The 23,504-nt window shown below is 42.6% G+C and overlaps 2 protein-coding genes across 5 annotated transcripts in view; one reads left to right on the top strand and one right to left on the bottom strand.

The window, feature by feature from the left end:
• Window positions 1–746: 746 nt before the first annotated feature.
• FAM149B1 (family with sequence similarity 149 member B1) lies at window positions 747–22,452 on the bottom strand. 3 transcript variants are annotated; one of them, XM_075000304.1, is made up of 15 exons: window positions 22,337–22,452; window positions 20,769–20,873; window positions 19,850–19,982; window positions 18,600–18,742; window positions 17,803–17,922; window positions 17,023–17,190; window positions 16,218–16,405; window positions 15,245–15,378; window positions 14,569–14,622; window positions 13,947–14,059; window positions 12,729–12,953; window positions 8,828–8,954; window positions 8,304–8,429; window positions 3,465–3,546; window positions 747–1,992 (listed from the first exon to the last, which is right to left on the bottom strand). In XM_075000304.1, the coding sequence occupies exons 1-15, from the start codon at window positions 22,384–22,386 to the stop codon at window positions 1,928–1,930; spliced, it is 1,833 nt and encodes a 610-aa protein (XP_074856405.1). In that variant the 5' UTR covers window positions 22,387–22,452; the 3' UTR covers window positions 747–1,927. The 3 variants fall into 3 exon arrangements, with proteins under 3 accessions (XP_074856405.1, XP_074856406.1, XP_074856407.1); XM_075000305.1 differs by lacking the exon at window positions 14,569–14,622; XM_075000306.1 differs by lacking the exon at window positions 17,023–17,190.
• ECD (ecdysoneless cell cycle regulator) overlaps window positions 22,443–23,504 on the top strand; it is a 17,850-nt gene continuing 16,788 nt past the window's right edge. The window contains exons 1-2 of one of the 2 annotated variants that reach the window (XM_075000303.1): window positions 22,443–22,567; window positions 23,261–23,486. In XM_075000303.1, the coding sequence (XP_074856404.1) occupies window positions 23,282–23,486 (205 nt within the window). In that variant the 5' untranslated portion in view covers window positions 22,443–22,567; window positions 23,261–23,281. The other variant, XM_075000301.1, reaches the window with a different exon arrangement.

Genomic DNA, 23,504 nt, shown 5'->3' with positions numbered 1-23,504 from the left:
CACTTCCACTCCTTGCAAAATCTCTGTACTCCCATTGTCTGTCTGGTTTCATGTTCCACACCTTCACCTAGCAAAACACCAGCCACAGGGAATGGAGATTTTTCTGGGGATCAGGGCATAATGTGAAGGCCCCACACTGAGACAACAGCCAGGACACATTCAATGTGCTGCTGGCCAGGAGCTGCTTAGGTGAGCACTGCCTAGCCAGGGCCTGTTTCTGGCATGGCACTTCAACTCCCTACTGGGTACTGTAACTCTTTCACCCTTCCCTTAGGCCAGAACCCTCTACTGCACCCTAATCCACTGCCCCAGGTCACTGACCAACCCCTCTGCACCCTTTTCTCCCCACACCTGAGGTCATGACTCTTTCAGATCCAGCACATGGTCCTAAATCCTTCCCTAGGGTCAGAACCCTCTCCAACGCCCACGCCTATGCTGCACCCTGGTCGCAACCCCTTCCTTCAACCAAACTCCCTCTCGTGCCCCAGGTCCCCTGTCCCAAGCTCCCTTCTGCACCCAATCTACATCTCAGACACCACCTCTTCTTCACAGTAAAGTGCATCTCTTGCCCACTTACCAATTCTTGGAATTGTGTGCCCCATGTCAAAAATGACTGCCCATGCCTAGGGTAGCATAACATACTCCCATGGGACAACCATAAAGTCACTTGATCAAACAAACCACCACACTGGTCCTCGCTGTTTTCAAATACAAACACAAAGATGAAGTTTAAAAAAAGGCTTTTTAATTGCATATAAAAGTGACTCAATTTGTTTATAAAAGAATCAGTTCCCTCTGTTTACTGTCTTCACATTGTAGCAGAATAGCTTTGTTCCCAAATGAGGGTACCCTCAATTTATGACTGCATATCTGCAGCCTGGCACTTACTGTTAGTGAGACCTGCAGCCAATATCTGTAGTTAAACTGAATTACAGATTAGCTGCTTTCCTGGGAGACCATTGCATTTCATGTAAGAGCTACAATTAAGTCTTAATAGTAACTGTTCCTAATATAGCCCAGAGTGTCTTACAAAAGCAGAATGTGTCTGTGCCTAAGAGCTCTCAAGTGCAACTGAAATGGCAAAGGATGCTTGTGCACAGAAATGTTTCTTTAGTCACTAATTTGTTTCAAAATACAAACAGACCCACCTACTACTGCTTTAAATATTTAAAGGATTCTCTGAGTAAGGTGTAGAAATGAAGTTTGATTACAATCAGACCATTTTTGTCCCCTGAGGACACTAGCCTGAGTCACTAGTACAGGTATTAGCTTATAAAACAAGAGCATGCTACAAGTTATGGCTGCAAGTTAAAATTAGCAAACACGGACGTGTAAGATTTCATCTTTATTCGCTATCTTATTTTATGCAATTGTGATAGTGTCTGGTATTCTGATGACAGGATCCATAAATTGTCCAAATGACTAGACTGCAGTTGAAAAGGAATTACATGCAATAAATAAGCCTAATAATTACTACACTTACACTTCTAGCAAGATTTTTTCAAAAACTAAGATTAAAAAAACTTAGTTTATAGTAAATAGATTCCTGTGAAAATTATTACAAACTTTCACTAAGCTAGCCCACAGGCAAGTGTTCCAGTAGTGCCACTGCTTGCACTAACAGGCACCAAAGAATCCTGAGCCAGCACTCCTATTTAATATGAATACATTAGCAATGGTTTAAACAATGTAATAGACTAAGGATACAAGCTTTAGTGTTCACCAGAATAGTGAAAATGGAAGTATGCTGAGTACCCTATAGTCTTTGGCAGATGCTTTTAAAATAAAAACATACAAAAATAAGATCCTTTATGAAGATGCTCTTAAGCTCTTCTGTAAACAAGTTTGATATTGCTGAGATTCACTGATTCAGGTTTCAGATGTGCTCATTGCATCTTAGTGAAGGACAGATCCTTCCTCTTATGCATTATAGTCCATGTCTGCTTCTTGTAACTGATCCACCTCGGCTGTGAGCACCATGTAGCTGAAGACCTACATAAAGATTAGGTAAAACTTTTAAGAACATGCATTTTAGGGATGTTCACCAGTCTCACCCTAAGCAGATGAGGTTAACTGATGGGAACTGGAGCAGCCTGGACCCACACTGTGGGCTGAGGTGCCCCTTGTGTTTAAACTTAACTTTAACAATTAGACAGGGTTTTACAACCTTAATCCATTTTAGTACCTGCTAGAAGTCTTACATACCAATGCCATATATATCCACATTTTTTATCCACTTGTTAAAGTACTTTAAACAATTGTATTATCTGAATTTTAAAAACCAAAACTATGTACAATAATCTTCAATATGCCTTATGAGTTTAAACTTACCACCACCATTTCCCACGCCCCCTGGCCTTACATCTTAACATAATGCTACTACAGACTCAACATTACACAGGTAAAATATATCACAATAAAATCAACCCTATTTCCCCTTACTCTTACACAGTATTAACAGAATCTATAAAATAACAAATATTCCAGTATTAAAATAGATAGAGATACAGGCTTTGAGTTTTAGGTGAAAAATAAACTTATCCCACTTAAGGATTTACAATCCAGACCGTTTTCCAATGTAAATTATTGAGTCACACCTGAAAATAATGCATACCGTATAGATCTGGTTAACTGTTTTGTACAGCTGTGCAATTGCATAGTTTGGTGACTGACACCCTCCCTACAGTAATCCTGAAATCTCTGAAGAACCGGTTGTTGGGAAACAAAAGGTTTCCCTCCCTGGCTGATTTCTGCAGTGAACACCCTCTTCTGCAGCTATGCCACAAAATGGTAGTGAGGGGTGTATTTGACGCATATCAGAATGGCTTTGTTTTCAAAGTTAAGTTCGCAAGGGTTGGAGCTGGGGCTGCAGGGCTGGGGCCAGGGGCTGCAGCAGTGCCTGGGGCCAGGGCCCATGGTGGTGGCTGAAGCCCCCTCCAGCAGCACTCAGGGGAAGAGCTGGCTCCTGCCAGCTCTGCTCCCTTTTGAAAGAGGGATCTCCTGCCTGCCGCTCCTTGACAACTGCCTGTGACTGGAGTTTCCAGGGTCCCCCTCCAATCATGCTGATGTGAGATACCTGCATGTCAAATGTGCATCTCTCAAGGATTTACTGTATACAGTCTGAAACGGGGGTCAGCCGCATAAGAGCTGGGTTGCATACTCTGGATTCGCATACTCTGAGACCTTACTGTACGTGATTGTGCTTTCGCTTCAGTCAGTTTCTATGTATTTTAATGGGAGAAGGATTACAGTCCACAGTGTAAAAGTCCTTTGAATTATTTAGACTCTTACATAATGGCAGGAAGGAAAAACACACAAGCTCCATATCTGTGCAAATTTATAGAACAGTAAATAAGAAGTATCTAATATATTGATTTTCTGTTCACATTGCAGATATAACTTAAGTCTTGTGATATGAAAGCAGCAAATACTCCACAACACACCCATTAGTATATTGCATGTACCTGTGCCTGCAGATCCTCTACTGGTCCGAGGTTGATTAGCACAGTCAATAACCGTGCAAGAATGGTGACACTGTGGAACCAGCTGAAAGATAAGGTGAACAAGTTTTGAATACTTGTAGTAACAAGATTTTAAAAAATGGTAAAGTGCCAATACCAAAAATTTTATTGCAACACTTTTAATGTTGCCCAGTAACTCCAGACCTCATAAGCAATAATATGAGCCTGAGATGAAAAAGTGTCATCTCATGAAGTTGTTTTTCCTCTCCTTAAATTGAACAAAGGGCACTACACTCTTATCCGCAGCTCAAAAATTACAATATACACTCATCCCTCACTATACCAGTACAATTGGTTCCCAAATTTCTGCTCATAGGCAAAAACTCAGAAGAGCAACACTAAATGCCCATAAAATACATATAAGCTGCGTCTACACGTGCACGCTACTTCGAAGTAGCGGCACCAACTTTGAAATAGCGCCCGTCGCGTCTACACGCGTTGGGTGCTATTTCGAAGTTAACTTCGACGTTAGGCGGCGAGACGTCGAAGTCGCTAACCTCATGAGGAGATAGGAATAGCGCCCTACTTCGACGTTCAACGTCGAAGTAAAGACCGTGTAGACGATCCGCGTCCCGCAACGTCGAAATTGCTGGGTCCTCCATGGCGGCCATCAGCTGGGGGGTTGAGAGATGCTCTCTCTCCAGCTCCTGCGGGGCTGTATGGTCACCGTGGGCAGCAGCCCTTAGCCCAGGGCTTCTGGCTGTTTCTGCGGCAGCTGGGGATCTATGCTGCAGGCACAGGGTCTGCAACCAGTTGTCAGCTCCGTGTATCTTGTGTTGTTTAGTGCAACTGTGTCTGGGAGGGGCCCTTTAAGGGAGCGGCTTGCTGTTGAGTCCGCCCTGTGACCCTGTCTGCAGCTGTGCCTGGCATCCCTATTTCGATGTGTGCTACTTTGACGTGTAGACGTTCCCTCGCTGCGCCTATTTCGATGTTGGGCTGAGCAACGTCGAAGTTGAACATCGACGTTGCCGGCCCTGGAGGACGTGTAGACGTTATTCATCGAAATAGACTATTTCGATGTTGGCTGCACGTGTAGACGTAGCCATAGTCTCCAGTTCATTCCAAGTACTTGTAACTTGACATATACCAGTTGAGTTTAGGTACTTTTCTGATGTATTTGAATAGCCTGGCACCAGAAGTAGGATATAGTTAGTATATGTATGTAGAACAGGCATTCCCAACCTATGGGTTGGGACCCAAACATGGGTCACCTTAGATTTGTCAAAGGTCTCCAGCTGGGCAGTTTCAAGCTGCATGTGGCTATTAAAGAAGTAATTTGCAGTTTCGTAACACTGCTGCCTCAGGCAGACATGTATAAATAGAGATAGCTGCCATCTTCAGCAGCTTTCACTAGAGATAGCAATTACCTTATGCCTAGGTGGTGAAATCTTAACACTTGAATTAATTGGTTTTAATGACTGTCACCTGCTGGGAGCAGGAGGGCTGGGGGAGCCACCCAGCCTAGAAGCCTTGGTGAAGAGGCTGCAGGAAGAGGAGGAGTGTCTAAGGCTGAAGCCATTTAGGGATGCAGGAAGGATCTAAGACCAGAGCTGCTGGTTTCCCCAGCCCCAGCCCGGGACCCTGCAGCTGGAGCAGAGCCAGCTGTGGGGCTGCATGTCTCCCTGTCCCCCAGCCAGGGACCCCCCAGCTGGCTGATATAAGCTGGGGAAGTTCACTTGTTAGTGAAGAAAGGTAGGTAGGTGTGTCCCTCATTTTAGAGAGCACTCGGTAAATAGGGGATTAGCATATTACTTAGAAGCACCATTAGCCATTTGTTTTTGTTTCAATTACTGAAACTACTAATTTTTAAAGATAGGAACAGTTGGGCATCCTAAGAACTAAGTAACAATTCAGTGATACCAGAACTATACATGTGCTGAAAGAGTCAATACTTATGACGCTTAATATAATACAAAAAACTAATTAAAACTGGGATGAGAAGCCAACCCACACTGTTCCTTGGTAAATTTGAAAATGAAAAGCTATACAGTAGAATCTGATTATGAAATTGAACTGTGAGGATTTTACAAATACTGTAATATGTGGCTTAAGACTTACTACGTCATGCAGGAGATTGAGTAGATGGTGCAACCATTCCCTTGGAATTTACAAAACAAAACATTTTTCGTGGTTCCTTCATTAATGCAAAGCTGCTGGCTTGAAACACTCTACAGATTAAGGTCATACTGGCTATGTCTACACAAGAAGCCTCTCGAGAGAGACAAGGCACTGTCAGAAGAGATTCCCTGGCAAAACCTCTCAACAGATTGCATCTACACATAAAAGCGAATCACTCTGTAGACAGAAAGCAGCCACACACACCGGCCACTCTCTCAACAGAAACAGCCTTGAAACCCTAGAAGTGAGGCTCACATGGAGGTCCCTGTGCACCCTTAAAGGACCTCCCCATCCCATGCTGCCTGCCAGTGTTGGGATTTGCATAACTGGCTGAGCGAAAGCAAAGCTAGTGCAGGGTGACAATCACTACCATGCCAGAGCAGCCCCCAAGCTCGCCCTTGACCGCAGACCAGCTGCTGCTGGCTCTGCCTCTCATCCTGATCAGTGTGTTCCACTGCATCTTGGGGGATGACCCCGACAGGCAGCCCGTGGAGCACACCTGCAGTGCCCTGGTGCCCCATCCACCCTCACCCCCTTAGGTGCTCACGCTGGTCTGGCAGTACCCCACCAGCTCCAATTGGAGGGACCGGCTGGGTCATCGTTGCTTCGTGGAAGCTGGCCACTCCTGACAGCTACTGGTCCATGGCCCATCAATTTGGCGTTGTGAGGTCCACCACAGAGGCCATACTTATGCAGGTAAGGCACCCTCAGGCCACAGGCCCTACATGGGGGGAGGAGGGAGAGGGAAAAGGGAGTGGGCAGAAGGGAGCGGGGGAAAGGGCTGTGGCGCTTGCTAGGGCCCAGGGACGCTATCTCCCCAGTCTCTCATAGGAATGTCCAGTCTTCCCCCTTCAGAGATGATACAGGCCATCAATGCACTCCTGCTCTGGAGGCTCATCAGCACCACCAATGTGCACACCCTTGTGGCCAGCTTCAATGCCCTCTGCTTTCCCAATTGTTTCAGGGTGCTGGATGGACCCACATCCCCATCTGAGCCCCGGAACATAGTGCCCCATGCTACGTCAATAGGAAGGGGTATTACTCTGTGGTCATGGAGGCCCTGATGGACCACCGTCAACAATTCTTGGACATCTGTATTGGGTGGTCAGGCTGGACCCACAATGCCAGGGTGTTCCAGAACTCCAGCCTGTTCCAGAGGACAGAAGCAGGTACCTGTGTACCCGCTGGGAGCTGGCCATCAGGGACACACCTTTCTGCACGGTGGGGGACGTGGCCTACCCACTCCTGTCATGGCTGATGAGGCCCTGCACTGGGCACCTGGACCCCACCCAGGAACTGTTCAATGCCTACCTCACCCAGGCAAGGAACCCAGTGCACTGTGCCTTCGGGTGTGTGAAGGGGAGGTTCCGTTGCATCCTAATCTGGGGCCCGAGTCCCGGGCTATGATGAGGGTCCCCTTGCTCTACTCAGCATCAGAAAGCAGGTCCTGGGCTGGCTCTGGCGGGATTCCCAGGTCCTGGGGCACCATCTCCGTGGGGGGGCTCCTCCCCAGTATCCACTGTCTCCCAGCTGGGAGCACACTGTTACTTCTAAGGAGGCAGTTGAGCTCATCAAAATAGGGGCAGGTGGCCATCCCTCCCCCTGACCTCCACCATGCGGCCTGGTGAAAGAGCTCCACCTTTGCCTGCACCTGCTCAACAGTGCAGGCACAGTGGCTGTGGTCCACCAGGGCTCCAGTGATTCAGGCGTAGCCCGGGGCATTGAGGTGCTTTGCACTTGGGTCCATGAGGACTGGCTCATTGGCCAGAGGGCAAGCAGGTCCCTGAGCTTGGGCCTGGACCAGGAAGGGGCCCTCTTCCTGCTGCCTTAGGGTGGGCCCTGAGACCCCCTCCAGTGTCCTGAGAGAGGACAGGGGGATCTCAGGTAGCTTGTGCTGTTTTTATCAAGTTCAGGAAGTGACTGCTGGGGCATGGTGGTTGTTGCATGCTGCCAGCCTACAGCCACATCTCCAGCTTCCTGCACAGGGCTTCTGGAGCTCCCTGCGCCTTTAAACATGGCCAAAGGCACAGACCATAAAGCAAGCTGGCCAGTTCCATGGAAGACCCCTCTGTCGACAACAGAGGCACTGGAGCATCTACACAGCTCTTTTCTCGAGAGAATACTGTCGAGAGAGGTGAGAGGTGTAATATTGCCAGCAGATGTGCTGAGTTTTGTCAGAAAACTCCCAAGAGAGCACACGTTGCAGGTAGATGGTCGGCTGGCTTTTCTGACAAAAGCCTGGTTTTGCCGGAAAAACACTCTCATGTAGACACAGCCATTCAGACAAAGGTTAGTAAAAGCTTTTCCATAATACATCTTAAGCTTGTTCTAGACGGCTCATCTCTAAGGATGCTTCACCAATGTAGTTTCAACAATTAAAAATGCTGACAGTAAGAGAGACAGCTGTGAGGAATTTGGAGGCATGGACATTTAACCTCTAGGAACTGGACAGACTTTCACAGATGCCAAACTACTTTACAGCTACCAACCTGGGCAGATCTGAGTTGAGAATTTAGCAGTTAAAAGTTCTGAATGCTGTCACCAATCACTTGAGCCATCTAGTTCTCCATTAAGTATTTATAAATGCTAATGGTAAAGGAAAAAGATCTACCAAACACTCTCTCAGATTCTAGACATCATTTGGATACATTTGTCACTCTTTACCCAAAAGGCATGAGTTGTATTAGGCCTGGAGAAATGGTCAGGTAAGAAAAGCCGCTCCTGTGGCTGCTGATGGGTAATTTCATCTGCCATTGCACTCTGTGCTCGACTGGAATTCCCTCTGGCTTTCTATATCAGAATACAGAAAAATTAACAATTAAACTATTTTTGATTGTAAATGTACATTAAAGATAAAATCTTGGAATCAGAGTCTAATCAGCTAGAAGCATCTTCACAGAAAACAGAAAATGGTATAAAAAAGCACTCGATTTTGTTACAGATTGTTGGTGAAAACATATCAGCTTATTAGTGTAGCACAGCATATTATCATCATAACTGGTGAACTTCTAAGAACTTCAGAATAATTTGGATAAAAATAAAGATCTATACCAGAATAAATATATAATAAAAGAATTTGTGGACTTGTCAATGTAATCCGCAGAGAGAAAATACAACTTTAACATGTCTCATTTCCAAAGAATACAATTAAATGTGTTTTCATATGATATACCAAATTAGGAGGTTACCGTTTGCCTTTGGGATCCCACGGTGTTCAAATGTTCCACTACATCAGCAGTGCTAATAGGTGGCAGAAGATTATTTCGACTCAGGGGCATTGAGGAGGGTGACAACAGCTGATCGTTTGCAGTAGGACTGGAATACACCACCACCAACAATCAAAAATATACATTAATGCCAGAGATTGAAAATGATGTGAGCTAAAGCAAATGAAACAATAAAACCCAGGACAACACAGGCAGAATTGTAATTTAAGATGCCGCATTGTGTGAAGAGTATAGAAGAGCTGGGCTTCAAGGGAGAATACTTCATTAAAATTAAAAAAGTCCATATTTCATTTTTAACAAAAGGGTCTTAGCCAGTAATTTCCTGTATTCCCTTGATAGCACGCTTGGGATTGCTCCTCATGCATTTTGTCAATGTATCCCGTGGGAAGGCATACCTTCCAGAGACCCTGAGGTACACTCTAGTTCAGTCAATGGTCAAAATACCAATCAACAGCCTCAGCAGTTTCACTAGATCTCAGGTCTTCACCACCCTAAGCAAGGTCACGCATACGGTAACAGCACATAACCACGTCACTAGATTCTTGCCAGATAGATTTCAGACCTACCTATGACATTGAAACAGTGCTGTTGTTCTTTCAGATGATTTTGTGTCATGAACAATGGTGAGACCTCTATGCTAGTTTCACTGTATTTATTTAGTGCTCTCAATATGGCCGACCACTTGCTATCCTATCTATGGAATGTAGCAAGAGTTGATGGTACTGCTCTTACAGGGTTCTGCTTATTCTTCATGACCACATCTGAAGGATGTGATAGGCAACTGCTCTTACCAAAAAGCCCCTATCTGGGGAATCCCACAGGCCTAAAAATCTTCTCCTCTCCTCTTCAACATCTATGTGAAAGACCATGGGATGGTTGTGATGGTCTGGGCTCAAATGTCAGCAACATGTTCATGAAGCATAGCTACACATATCATTTGTATCTGAAGCAGATGCCATCTTCGAACCTCGCTGTATGCAAAAAATAAGCACCTGGATGAACAGAGTCAGCAAAATACCAACTCAGGCTATAGTAAGATAAATGTTGGTGGGCAATGAGAAACTCTTGGCAGATTTTGCATTCTCTCTACCAAATTCTTCTGCTGACAGCTTCTGTGCATTTTCTAGGAGGTATGCCATGTTGGCTGTGGCGCTATCTAGATATCCAAGCTGTGGCAGTAGCCAGAAGTACCTTCTGGAGCTATGTCTTTGTAGCCTCAAGGATGGACTACTGTAGTGCTCTCTAAGTGAGACTGAGAATAGAAGGTATACAGAAGCAGCATCTGGTCATGAATGTGGAATCCCCATCTCCTAAGCAGAACACATAGCTGAGAACATGTTGTAAATGAATATCACTGTACTAGCTCCCCCATTTAATACTGGATCCAATTAAAAAGTTTTGATCTTTTATCTTCAAAGCCAAAAAAAAAGACTTTTTATTCACCTCATCTGTGAAATACTGTGAGTAATAATTACTGTGATTAATTACTGTAAGTAATACCGTGAGAAATAAGTACTAAGCAGCTGCCAGTACCCAAGAGGGAGCTGACCGGAGTCCTGGTGTTCTTGGAAAAGGGCACCCTGCTATGGAACTCCACCATACTGCTGAAGGATGAAGTCATGTTTTGCCTCTTTTATTTCACAATTTAAGACATGCTTACGCTGCCTTTTTCTTAAAGACACTGTCACTTTTCCCAGAACACCAAAAAAGTGGAGGAAAAGAACCAACACCAGACCAATGATACCCCACAATGGGGAAGACAAGTATGTCCGAAAGAGTAATGAAGGGTCCTGTGGCACCTTATAGACTAACAGAAAAGTTTTGAGCATGAGCTTTCGTGAACAAAGACTCACTTCATCAGATGCATCTAGCATCTGATGAAGTGAGTCTTTGCTCACGAAAACTCATGCTCAAAACTTTTCTGTTAGTCTATAAGGTGCCACAGGATCCTTCGTTGCTGTTACAGATCCAGACTAACACAGCCACCCCTCTGATACTATGTCCAAAAGGACACTCTTGAAATTTTATTTTACTGTCTCTAGTGCCTAGATAGTATGATGTTTGATAAAATATGCAAACAAATATAGACACTGCTGAAATGCATATATTAGCACGAGATTCTGCCACACAACTCTGCTTTTCATTCTGCATGTCTGTGAAATTACTAACTGTGGCCTAAGAAATTCCTCTTTATGATTTCATTACAGAAACAAAAAGGAAGATGTAAAAGGCTTGTTAAGAGCAAATCCTTTTTTTTTTTAACAAAAAGGTGAACGCAACAAAAGGCAAGGTCAGTATTTGTTTTACAAAACTGATGGAATCAACAACATCTAAAACAAGACAGGGAGCAGCACTTCTTAGTTTCTATATTTTTGAGTGATGCTTAATTTGCAACTATTGCAGAGAAGATACAAAACAAGCCTTGACAAATAAGCATAAAAGGGAAGATTTGTAACTATTCTGATTTAAAATTTAGTTAACTGTGTTATTTAAATCTATACAGTATTTGTGTTAATAATCTGACATTTTAAGGAAAAACTACCAATGTGCAAACCAAAGTAGAAAGCTGTAAAAATAGCTTTTCAGCTCTGAAAATACCGCAATTTATAGGCATCTTATAGATGAATAATGTCCACTTACAAGTGTTGGAGATATTCAAGAGGCCTTGGGTATTACATGCATATTCTAGGATTGCCAGACTGGGGGGGTACATTTTGGAACTATGTCTTACAAGAGGTTGAAAGCATAACCAAATTCTTAAAACCTCCCTCTGGAACCCACTATATGTATTTAATACATATTCTAAGAATAAACAGGGTACTTCAAGAACTGTGAAATGAATCTGAGTCTGAGAATAGCTAAGAGACACATTCTAAGACATTGGAAGGAAAAAGGAGGGTTATCTATTATGTAAATTATAGCTAAAGTGGTAATGATATCTGGAAAACTGTATAGAAGACAAGATCACTATTGTAGTTTTCAGACAAAACTGGATGAGTTTGAAAGAACATGAGTCCATTTTTAAAGGTAGACTGCAAAGTGAAAAATAAAGAAGTCAAGTCAGTTCCAGGAACACAGTTAGAATTCTGTCACTACCCTGCCTGCAAATGACACTCAACAGAGAAAGAAGCTTTAATTCACCTTTCTAAACAAAATATTTTTAAGGCCTGTGAAATCCAACAACTCTTCTGGGTTTACTAGCAGCGCTGCATAATATACCATCTTGGTTTGTTACAGGTAACAGAAGCATCAGAAATCAGTTAGAGACTTTTGGTACTGATGGCTTCCCAGAATGACATATTTTGGCACATCTCTTTTAAACCCAGAAGATTGCTACTTGTAACTCAGCAGCTTTTAAAGTGTAAAAAGTCTGTTTTGAATGCAGACAAAGAACTAGAGGAAAATGAAAATAATTGCACACTGAGAATCTTGGGAATCTTTCCATTGACTTCAGTGGGCTCTGCAACAGACTCACTAAGATTAGTATCCTCTGTAGATATTATACTGTATATATTTACATGCAACTCTTCTCTCTCCACGACAGCCATTAATAAAATTGTCTGCTTTGCAGTTGCTCAAAAGCTTATAAAGCTGTAATCTCCCTTATACAGAAGTGCACAGCATCACATAGGCAGGCAATTTTCAGAAACATAAGTTGCAGCTAAAATGTTATGTGGATTTTAGCAAATGCAGCTGTTTCAGCTTTCTCTGTAGGCAGTGATTTAATTTGAAATGATATTTTTGAAAATAAAAAAAAAAATCAGACGTCCTACATTTGATAGCTTTTTTGCTTTACACGGACTAGGTTCTATAAACGTTTAGTTCTATAATTTGTAGGATGAAAAACTGTTTTTACACATACAGTCGTGTTCCTCTGACGACTTCATCTATGGATCTTGGTGTCCCAGAGCGAGAGCGGTTAGTGTTGATGGGATGCAGGGTGCGGGGTGGTGGGTTGCGTCTTCTAGCAGAATGAGCAGAGTACGACAGAGAAGAGGTACTGAGCTCCAGTGCGCGATTTGGTCGAGTTCTTGCTGAGAGGATGGAACTGGAGCCTGGCCTCAACAATGGTCTGTCATCCAGATCTCTAACAACAGAATCAAGGAACCAAACGAAAGATACATAAACATGGTCATAATAACAATTTTCATACTGTTAGTATAGTCCTCATCTGAAAACTACAATGGCCACATTAAGTACAGTACTGAGAAACTTAGTACACTTTTCGGGGCTGTGCTACCAAGGAATAGGGCAAGGAACAGAAAAAAATAGTTAAGTTTTTTTTTTAATTATTAGGAAATGTTCCAGATTGAAGAGAGTGGACAATGACGTCTTACTATTATTTACAAAAATTATAGCAGCAAGAACAAGTTGTGATACAGACATCAGCTAAGTGATAAACTAGCCATCTTACAAAAAAATCCAAAGTTTGGGATTAGATAGCTTAGTGGGTTAGTGCATTAATCTTTCATCTCTACAGACCGAGTTGAAATCATATTTAGACCAAACAAAAAGGTGCTGAGTTTCTTTATTTCCCATGTCACAAAACCACCACACAATTTGCCATTTGGCGACGGGAGTCTTTCTTTAAGAGCGACTCAATAAAATGAAACAGCCCACTTGTTACAAATCCAGACTGTGATACCTTGGTATAAGAGGGCACTGATGTATCACTCTTCCTCTCCCCCATGCAAGCCACACTGCATCCATCTCTTACAGGAGCATCCAGCCACTATATATTTCCCAAACTTCAACACTATCCTTTTTGTTACTCTTATGAAAAGATGGTATATTTAACACTTTTACAACCTGATTCAGCAAAGTATTTAAGTATAAGCATATGAGTATTCCCAATGGGTTTACACAGGACATTAAAGTTAGTCATGTGCAAGTATAATAAATATACTGCATCATTAATAATAGATAAATAGGTGAGAAAAATAATCAAGAAGTGTTGCTTACTCAGTGTGAGATGAATTTCCATGACACTGGATATAACATCCTATACATTCTTCTTCCCTAGCATTAGAAAGCTCAGCTTTACTATAGTACTACAAAGACAAAAAGCTACTATTCTTACAATATTTTGTCTATTAGAGGCAGATTCCTTTGCTGTAAGTGGATCCCATGTATCATCATCAAACCATTCAGATTTCGTTGAGGGCCACCACTTGATCCTTGGCAGATATTTATCTGCAAATCGAAAAAAAAAACAACAGATTTTATTTTTGACATGATGACGACACAGACATTGACTTATGTTCTTATCCTTGCCAAATAATATTTGGAAAATAAGAGAAGCGCAGTACTTCCAACTAAAGCCGACTTGACTCATATACATAATTCTCGTATCTTAGCCAAGTATCCTAAATCTGTTTAAGCTTGGTCTTGCAAATGATGGCACTTAGTATATATTTTTATTTTAAAATATGTGCTACCATACTGCATAAAGCTTCACAACTGAGGCTTTCATTTGCAGGAAACAATCTTGTGATACAGTGCACAAATTGGTGTAATATAAGTAACTGCTGTAGGAAAATCTTTATGCTCTCACTTTGTCAGGGCAATTCTTTAATGTCAAGACCAAAACTGGAAAATCCTCTCCTGTAACTCAGGCTGATCTGGAAAAATGGCAAATTCCACCCACCATAATGACACCAATAGTAAGAACAATAGAGCTTTCATCTCTCCAGCATACATACTTGAGGTGATTTTCTCCTCTTTTTGGTTTTGCGGCCACATCTTGGTTGTGGACACTACACATACAATAAAGGTAAACGTGAGGAAGAGGTAGAAGATTATGCAGGAAAAGTGGGAAGAAAAAATGAAAAGGAAAGAATTGAGTTAAAACTGACCGAATATTGGTAACATTATTGGTGCTTGACACTCTAGGGACATCCAATCCTAAAGAAGACTATGCTGAGCCAAAATCAATATCTAAACTTTTTCTTTAAAAGATAGTGTTTTAAATGTAGTGTCGCTCACCCCTTCAAAGAGATTAGGTTCTAGTCTCTAGCGTCTAAGAACTATGTTGACAGTGACTAGGACATCTCTTGTGCACCCTAATTAGAATCTTGCAGTTAAACTCAAACAATGTTAAATATGGAAAGACTCTATATCATTACCATCCAAAACTCGCCTTACCTCAGTCAATCATAAATGGTTCTACAAAACAACAAAATTTAAAACAGCAAAACAGGGATAAAAAAAATCATTGACTGTGAGGCATAACAAAAAGTTTTAGGAAGAGCAGTTAGTCATCATGCTTCTAAATGTAAGAAGAGGTAAAAGAACAAACTTCTCTCTAGAAAATTTTAGACTCTGACCAAGCAGTGTTACTCTAACACAACCTTAAAACACTTGGCCAGTAGAGCTTACCAAATTTGAGGTGACCAAGGGCATTTTAGATTGTGGCACTCGAGGTAACACCAATGGCAGAGGTTCAAATGGCAAGAAAGGGCTTCCAGGATCCGTTCTCATTGTTTCTACTGTCACAACATTTTTCTCATCATCTGTGCAAAACAAGAAAAGTGGAGAATCCACATCACTACAAACTATCAGTGTTATGCCAATACCTTGAATCCAAAGTTGTTGGTTTTTTTTTTGACAGATTTCACCCAGGTTTGGACTCCATTTAATATTATTGAATTCATGTCTCATTACATTGAAAAAAGAAGGAATTGTTGCTTTTAAAAGGTCATCACCTAAATATGTATTTTATTCCATTCCATGTTTGTAAAAACTCCTACTCTGCATTTATCCCACAGGCAAACAGGTTATGAATTGTTTCAAGAGGAATATCAACTACAAATTTTAACATCCCTTGAAAATATAATTTGGTGCAGAATACTATAAAAAAAAAACATTTTTATTTTTTATTTACCCCATTTACCACTTAAAAAAACCCAAAAAGAAGGCACTACCATACACTACTGCAATGTCTCTGCTCTGCTGATGCAGGTCAGCAGCTAGTCAGAAAATGAAATAAGCGCACCACAAACCATGTTCTCAGACTTGTATGATTATCAAACACACTAGTGAACTGACTATGTTTGGGTAGTAGAAAGAAAGAGAAGCAGTGTTACCCAAATAAAACAGAGAGATAAGCATTTTAGAATGCTATAAAAATAACGGAAACGATAGAAGGTATAAAATTTAAACTAAGTAATAAAAGGTACTGACCACCTCTCTTTAAAGCACCATTTAATGTACAAATGTTGCCTCCAGAAACATAGCATACACCATGAGGCTATGGCTTATTAATTTTAAGCACTCCAAAGAGCATCCATTTAAAAAAAGAGCACTAGAGAACTATATCCATTTCAAATTTTATTTCAGCACTGGCCTTTACCAGAGACTGATCCTTCCCAGTGCCGGCAGATTAACGCCTCCATACAGCCCAGGACTTCACGCCACACATCCTCAAACACAAACGTGAGTACAGCATCCTTCATGCAGTGGTATGGAGAAATAGGAGGGAAACCTAATTTCTGTCTGTCAGAGAACAGCGCCATTTTTCTTTCATGCAGCTCTTCCTCTCTGTAAGAAAGAGTGGGCAAGATTTAAAGATTGACTGAAGCAAACTGCTTTCTCTATCCTTTGCTTTTATGTTGTCACCACTGAATTATTTAACTTGCTGGCTATATGTCTGTTACATATGCACACCTCTGGTAAAGTTAGACTTTGGCTCTATTTTCTTTTAAGTTAAAATGGGTAGGTTAGTACTACAGTCTGGATACTCAAATGCAGAAACAATACCAAGCACACTGCTGATGCCTAACAACTAATAACAAACTTAACATTAACAATCATGTAACAGACCCTTGGCTATTAAATTATAACCACCCAGTCCAGAAATAGAAGCACTTAGTGTGAGCAGTTACAAAAAGGAATTAAGACGAATACTTTGAAGGGAGAAATACAGCATAGGAGAAATACCAATTCAAGAAGGTGGCTAGACCTTTGGAGACTTACAAGCTCCTCTCCAACCTTAAAAATTTTAAATTTCTCTAGTTGGATAACACGAGAGAAAATTCAGTGAAAATAACATTTTTTCACATTAGCTGTCATCCCAATGTCAAGAACAATGAGTACTACATATTATCATTTGGGAACAGTAGCACATATATTATTATATTTTCATATTCAATACCTACACATCTCTGCAGTCAAATGCTAAATATTCCTCCATTATTCCTTCAGAGACAATTACTCCATCTTCACCTTCTTCACTCTCCACAGGGCAAACGAGAGGTTTTGAAAAGTCAACACCTTTATGAACAGGACTAATACATAGAGGTATCTTCTTGCCCAAAACACTAAACCTTAAACAAAATATTTTTCAAAAAGCAAAAAAATGAAATGTGTTACTCTATTTATAACAGCAGAACTTAGCTTTTCCTGTGTCCTTGACTGGGAGACATAACATTGTTTGGCTGGAAGGCCACATGAGAGGTTTGGTACTGGGTTAGGCATTGGAGAGGACAAGAGGTCTGCATACTGGATATTAATGCCCTAGTGTTGCATATTTTTAACGCTTATACATAAGCCTACAGTCTCAACAAATTTTCTGTGAAATTGTTTCATCAGTTTAATGTACTGTACATCTTTAAAGCACTGTACAAATATTTACAGTTATAGCTTTGATTAGTACAGATAAAAACCCTCAAAAAGCTAACTCTCAACTTATTCAGTCAATTTGCAGTCTAGTGCACCTCAACAACAGACTCATGTGGAAGATCTAACCATTCTGAATCTAGTAACATTTCTTTTGGCTACTAATGCAGGCTTTGTTCAAAAATGTACCAAACAAAAAGTGCAGAAGCTTGACTTCGCATACAACTCATAAATTAAGAAGAAAACGATTGCTGAAACCTTTGAGCAGATTAATCATCTCCATACACCAATACAAACTGGAAAAATCTACTGATACTTACTCACTAGAAACTTTTTCTTGTACTGGGCTGACATCCAACGAACCTAAGCTTTTAGAAGATGAACTTGAATACCACCCAAAACCTTCATCTGTGGGGATTACTACCTGCTTCCCCAGAATCCTGTAACATCAAAAAGAAAATTAAAAAAATAATCAGAAAATGCAATACATAAAATGACCAAATGAATCTATTATAAACTAAAATAAACAGAAGTTTACTGAGAAGTCATGAACACCACAGAAGTAGTGAGGCTTCTTATATCTAACACACACAGCTTTGAAAATATAGTTGTCAAATTAAAATATGATCGGCAAAACAGAAAATTTATATGGTCTGAGGTATTTTCATGCATACAGTCTAACAGAAGTCTTTTGCTTTTTCCACTTCTAACACTAAAATCTGTCAAACATACTAATAATATTTAAGTCTCCAAACAATCACCATTACTGGAAATCTATTCATTCAAAGAGGAGAGAGAGATTTTTAGTGTTTTTAAGTATCTCAATTAAAAAAAAACAACCCACCATCACTTCTAAGAAAAATGCCCTACTTTTTCTAATAAATAATTTGCTATTTTAGGGCCCAGTGCAGTGGAAAATATCAGCAGTATTCCAAGCACCTAAATGTGAGCCTTGCAGTGCTCAAGGATGGATGGGAGCAGACACACAATTTTATCTTCACATATTACACATCAGTTCTAACAAAGCTTAAAAAGGCAGCCAGCCATTTTACCACTAGCGATTTGGTTTTTTAAATAATTTTACAACCTTACCAGCATTAATCCATCAATGAAATACCTGAGATGAGGAAAGCTAGATGTCCATTGTTGGCACTCTTGTTGCAGATCCTCAACATGTACACTTTCCTTCTGTTCATATAAAAGCTCATCAATGTGTCTGAACATCTGCTGAACTTGTCGTGTGGCAGCTTTATCGAATTCCTAGGAAGCAAAGTTATCCAACAAATGTTAAAGAGGAGGATCTTTAGTGAGAATTTTTTAAAGACTCCTACGTTGAAAAAAGCATTACTTTATTTAAACTTCAGCAGGATGGATTTAAACAATAAAAACCTCTCTCACAGAGGCATTTTAACCTTAAGTCATCTTTTCACTGGAAAGAGCACAGCTTGATGGAAGTGCTCATCCCATTTAAACAAAAATGTACATCAGCACTCTTCCCATTGGATGGTTTAACAAAAAAGACAGCAGATCTTGGAATATTTGCTTCAAGTTAATAATAAAAAATAAAATTATATCAGATCAGTCATGGAAATTCAATAAATTATCTAGAAATATGAATAATAAGACCCATCCAAATTTCAGGTAAAGGAAAATTATTAATCATGCCATAAATAGTGGCAGAGAATGGAAAAAACAACGTTAAGTGGTACCAAATGTTGCCACAAATTTATGACACTGAACAGTAATCAAGAAGTGACAGATGCCAAATTCTCTGATGCACCCAGTAAACTGAAGATGCTTCTCCAGACAGAAAACAGCAGAACACATTTCTCTACTCATTTAAAAGTCAACAACTTTTTTGTCTCCATTCTGGAGAGAGCAATAACACCTGTTAAGCTGAGACTACGAAGGAACATGGAAGAGAAATACATTGTGAAAGAGAAAAACATTCTGTGACTTCAGTATTCTTTGGGAAGCACAGATGTTTTCCAAAAAACAAGTTGGTAAGTCCAACCATTTGAAAACCACACACTGCCATGTGAGGTTCAGCAATTATGGCATGTATACACAAGGTTTATTCCTCAAATTACCTGTAATCCAAAAGTTTTTTTTACTTAAGAGTACAGATTATATTGTATTTAGGTATTAGCAGAACATATCCTGATTAGACAACACAGAAAAGAGAGTGGAGTTGAGAGAGAAAGACCCTCTGGTCCTTTTCTCATAAGCAGCACTCCATTATTTACAGCTCTCAACCTTAACATGGATTTTACAAAGAAATGTATTCAAAGTGCTGTTGTAAATGTGTCAGCACAACTTGTCATTGTCTCTAATAATTTTATGCTGAAGGGACTATGTTCTACTCACATCATAGCCCCAAGAGAAGACTGAGCTGTCTTCAGTGGAGGTGCCTGTGTAACTCTGACTAGCAGACCATGAACTCCCATTTTCAGCTCGAGTATTATCAGAGTAATTCGATTCCTCCAAAATTTCAGGCTCCCTAAAATTCACATTTGGGGTAAGGGAGAGAGGAAAAAAATCCATGAGCTACATTCACAAATATGCAGATGAGTATACATTTTTTCTGCATGAAAAGCTGTGTTTACAACAAATTAGATTCCAGAGGAGGGCTGCAGTTCATTTTCCAAGGATGAGTTTACTACCTTCTGACTTTAACTATAGAGAATTACCAGTTCCCCACACCTCAGAAAATCATGGTCCCTTCTTTCCATCTTCAAGGATAAAAATGAGATGACCCAAAACATTCACAAGATCAAAATCAAAAGGATTTAAGTTTTCTGAATATTATTCCCAGACACTACATGTGCTCCTATCAATGTATACTAGGGCTTGAAAAAAAACATATTGTATTGTCTGGCCAAAATAAAAGGGAGGACACCCAGCAAGGCATAGAGCCAGTTTCCTAGTGAGAAGCCTGGGTCAAGCTGCTGGTAAGGGGACACTGCTGGGATTCAATTGTCTCCATCCTCATTATGAGCCCAATCCAGGAAGCTGTTCTATACTGGGGAACTCTTTGACCATGCAGTGTCCCATTAATTTTACTAACAACGTGTACAGACTTCTGAGGTCTATCTGGTATTACCTTTGAGAAAAAAGCATTAGTTGTTCAGTTATACTGTGGATTCATGCCACTGTGAATCAACACATATACCTCTTAAATTTGTAGACTGTATCGCTGTGATAGCTTTATAATGAGGACAGAACACAAAAGTTGTCCATTTCTCTATGGTCTCCTGACAAAAATATTCTACTGCTCCAGTTATACCTCAAGAATTCTTCACAGCTTTCAGTGGCTGGAGTAGCTGGGTAAACGTCTTCTAGTGGCTCTGGTAGGGGATGATGCGCTAAAGTATTTTTTGTGAGCCCCTGGCTAAAAGAAAAATAAACAAGATTAATTTGACATTCATTCTGCGAACAAACCCACAATTCAAAACTTCTGCAAAGTTCCAGGGCAGTCAATGTTTTTTGATGATTTTCCAGGAAACAGTAACATGAACAACTGATCTGGTTTTATATCCCCAGAGGATCAGTGCCACTATATTTAATGTCTACCAGTACTTCACTACAAATAGGCAGGGCAGACCTTATTATTAGGAAGGGACAAGGGCCCTGAAGGGTGCTATTCTGAGGCTGGGAGAGACTAACACTTGGTTGGGGGATATGGCAACTGTCAGACTGGGAAAGGCTCAGACCCAGTGTAGATGGGTTATTCTCAGGCTCGTGGCGTGAATAGTGGGCCTTGTGCATAGGGGTGTATTATTGTCAGCTGGGAGGAGGGGCAGGAGCCCTGTGCTTTTGTCAAGCTGAGGGGGGAGGTGGGCCCTGTGTGTACAGGTGTATTTTTGTCAGGCTTAGCAGGGATCATGCTCAAGTGGGAGGTGCTGCTGTCAAACTGGGGTGGGCTCAGGCCCTGGGTGAATGTATTACAGTAAACCCCTGAAATACGCAGCTTCAAGTTGTGCATAACTTGCTTTAACGTGAGTTAAGCACAACATGAAGCTGCTCCATGGTTGTGAGCCTGCCTCGCTTCCAGCAGCTTCAGGCAGCTAGGCAGGCTAAGAGCCCCTTCTCTTTGCTTTCCTCCCACCACGTGGCTATCAGCCTGACAGCAGGGCCACTGCAGGAAGACAGAGAAAAGGCTTTTAGCCTGCCTAGCTGCCCGCCCTTCTCCCTGCCTTCCCCCAGCTGCCCCACTGTCAGCTGCGCAGCTGGGGGAAGGCAGGGAAAAGCAGAGGGGAACCAGGGCTGGTCAATTTCCCAGGTCCCACGCCTGGCAGAAAGCTGGGAACCAAGTGGCAGCCTAGTTCCTGGCTCCCCACCCTGATTTGCATGAAAATTTTCATTAGACGGAGGAACACAATCCCCTTGCAACTTGGGGTTTTACTGTATTATCAGACTGGATCAGGCTCTAGCCCTGTGTGGAGGTGATATCATGTTATCGTCAGGCGTCGGGGGGGGGGGCTGTTTTGGGAGGTGTGTTATTACCAGGGTGAGTATTGCTTGTACTCTGGTGCAGGGAGTGCGGCTGTTAGGCTGGGACAGGCTCAGGCCGCGGGCGAGGGTGTTGTTGCCAGGCTGTGGGGGTACTGGACCCGTGTGGGGGTGTTCTTATCAGGCGGGGGGGGGGACTCAGACTCTGTATGGGGGTGGTTTTGTCAGTCAGTCAGGCGTGGGGGCGGGGCTCGGCCCGGTGCGGGCTGCCGCTGTCAGGTCACTAGGGTGCTGCAATCAGGGTGCGGGGCGGAGCAGTCAGAGTCCGACCTGTTACCGCCCAGTCTCCCGCGTGCGGGCGAGGACTGGGCCTAACCGGTCTGCAGCAAGGGGGTCACTCACATCTCTAGGGCGTCGGGGGCCACCGGCTTCCGCGTGTATCGCGAGACCATCCTCCAACCTCATCGTGGCTCCAGCAGCCGCTGGGCTCTGCCCCCGGCCGCCATGGCGACGCTCCGCCCCCGAGCGGAAAAGGGGCTGTTGCGGGCGGGCGCGCGCTGATGACTGAATGGCCTGAGCGGGGAGCGCGCCGGTTGATGACGCGAGAGGCCTCGGCTGCTGCAGCGAGCCTGGGTGTGTGCCGCGCGATCGGACTTCTCGCGTGGCGGGCTGGCCTGTGCCGCGCGCACCTCCCTGGCGGCGCTTCGGCGCTCTGCGCTGGCAGCTCCGCGGCTCGGGAAGTCGCCTGGTGCCCTGGTCGGGTAGGGCCCCGGGGTGTAGGCCGCGGAGGTGTCGGAAGCGACTGGAGCAGTTTGCGAAGTAGCAGCAGCGAGGTATTAGCCCTGCGTGGTGCTGGACAGCGGGACCCGCTCCCCGGGCCAGAAGGCAGCCGTCGCCCCGTGTGTGTGCGCCCGGTGGCAGCGTGTCACGGCCCGGAGGGGTGTCTGTCGCACCTGTCACCACGGCTGTGCCCTCTGGTTACACTCCTTTACGGTGCCAGGTATCAGAGAGGTAGCCGAGTTAGTCTGTATCTTCAAAAACACGAACTCCTGTGGCACCTTATAGACTGACAGATATTTTGCAGCATAAGCTTTCGTGGGCAAAGACCCGCTTTGTCAGCACCTTAATGGGCAGCTGGTAAAGTCCCTGTGTACAATGCAGTAGAGTTGGTTTGCCCTGTACAGTAAATTTGATGTTCGTGGGGCGGCGTCCAAGCGTTTGAGGAACACTTTGAATTGTAAACACGGGCTGAATAGTTCACTTTGGAGGGTGCGTTACTTAATGCTGACTGCTGGTGAATTAACCTGTTTTGTTTATTTTTTGAAGGCCACCCTATGTAAGTTTAGGATGGAAGGGCACCCGAGACTGGCAACTGTAGAAGATGCAGTGGGGTACCAGCTGTTTCTGATCCCTTGTGAACCACGTGACCCAGACCAACACAGAGAAGTTCTCCAGCAGTACATGGAAAGGATATTGGTCCAGTTTGCACCTCTTTTAGTTTCTTATATTTGGCAAAATCAGTCTTTTCATCTCAAGTACAAAAGTGCTAAAGGTAAAACTACTGTATTTG

The sequence above is a fragment of the Carettochelys insculpta genome, chromosome 7 (genome assembly GCF_033958435.1).
Source record: "Carettochelys insculpta isolate YL-2023 chromosome 7, ASM3395843v1, whole genome shotgun sequence".
Taxonomy (NCBI): Eukaryota; Metazoa; Chordata; order Testudines; family Carettochelyidae; genus Carettochelys; species Carettochelys insculpta.
This window is presented reverse-complemented; position numbering and strand designations above follow the sequence as displayed.

What these genes read in the sequence shown, in the direction of transcription:
- FAM149B1 (XM_075000304.1), bottom strand. Translation starts at nt 22,386, where the DNA reads ATGGTCTCGCGATACACGCGGAAGCCGGTGGCCCCCGACGCCCTAGAG. An exon ending in AGCTGTGAAGAATTCTTGAG is followed by an intron (nt 19,983 to 20,768) that starts GTATAACTGGAG and finishes TGTGAATTTTAG; the next exon opens with GGAGCCTGAAATTTTGGAGG. An exon ending in GCATTTGACTGCAGAGATGT is followed by an intron (nt 16,406 to 17,022) that starts GTAGGTATTGAA and finishes TCTTTCTTACAG; the next exon opens with AGAGGAAGAGCTGCATGAAA.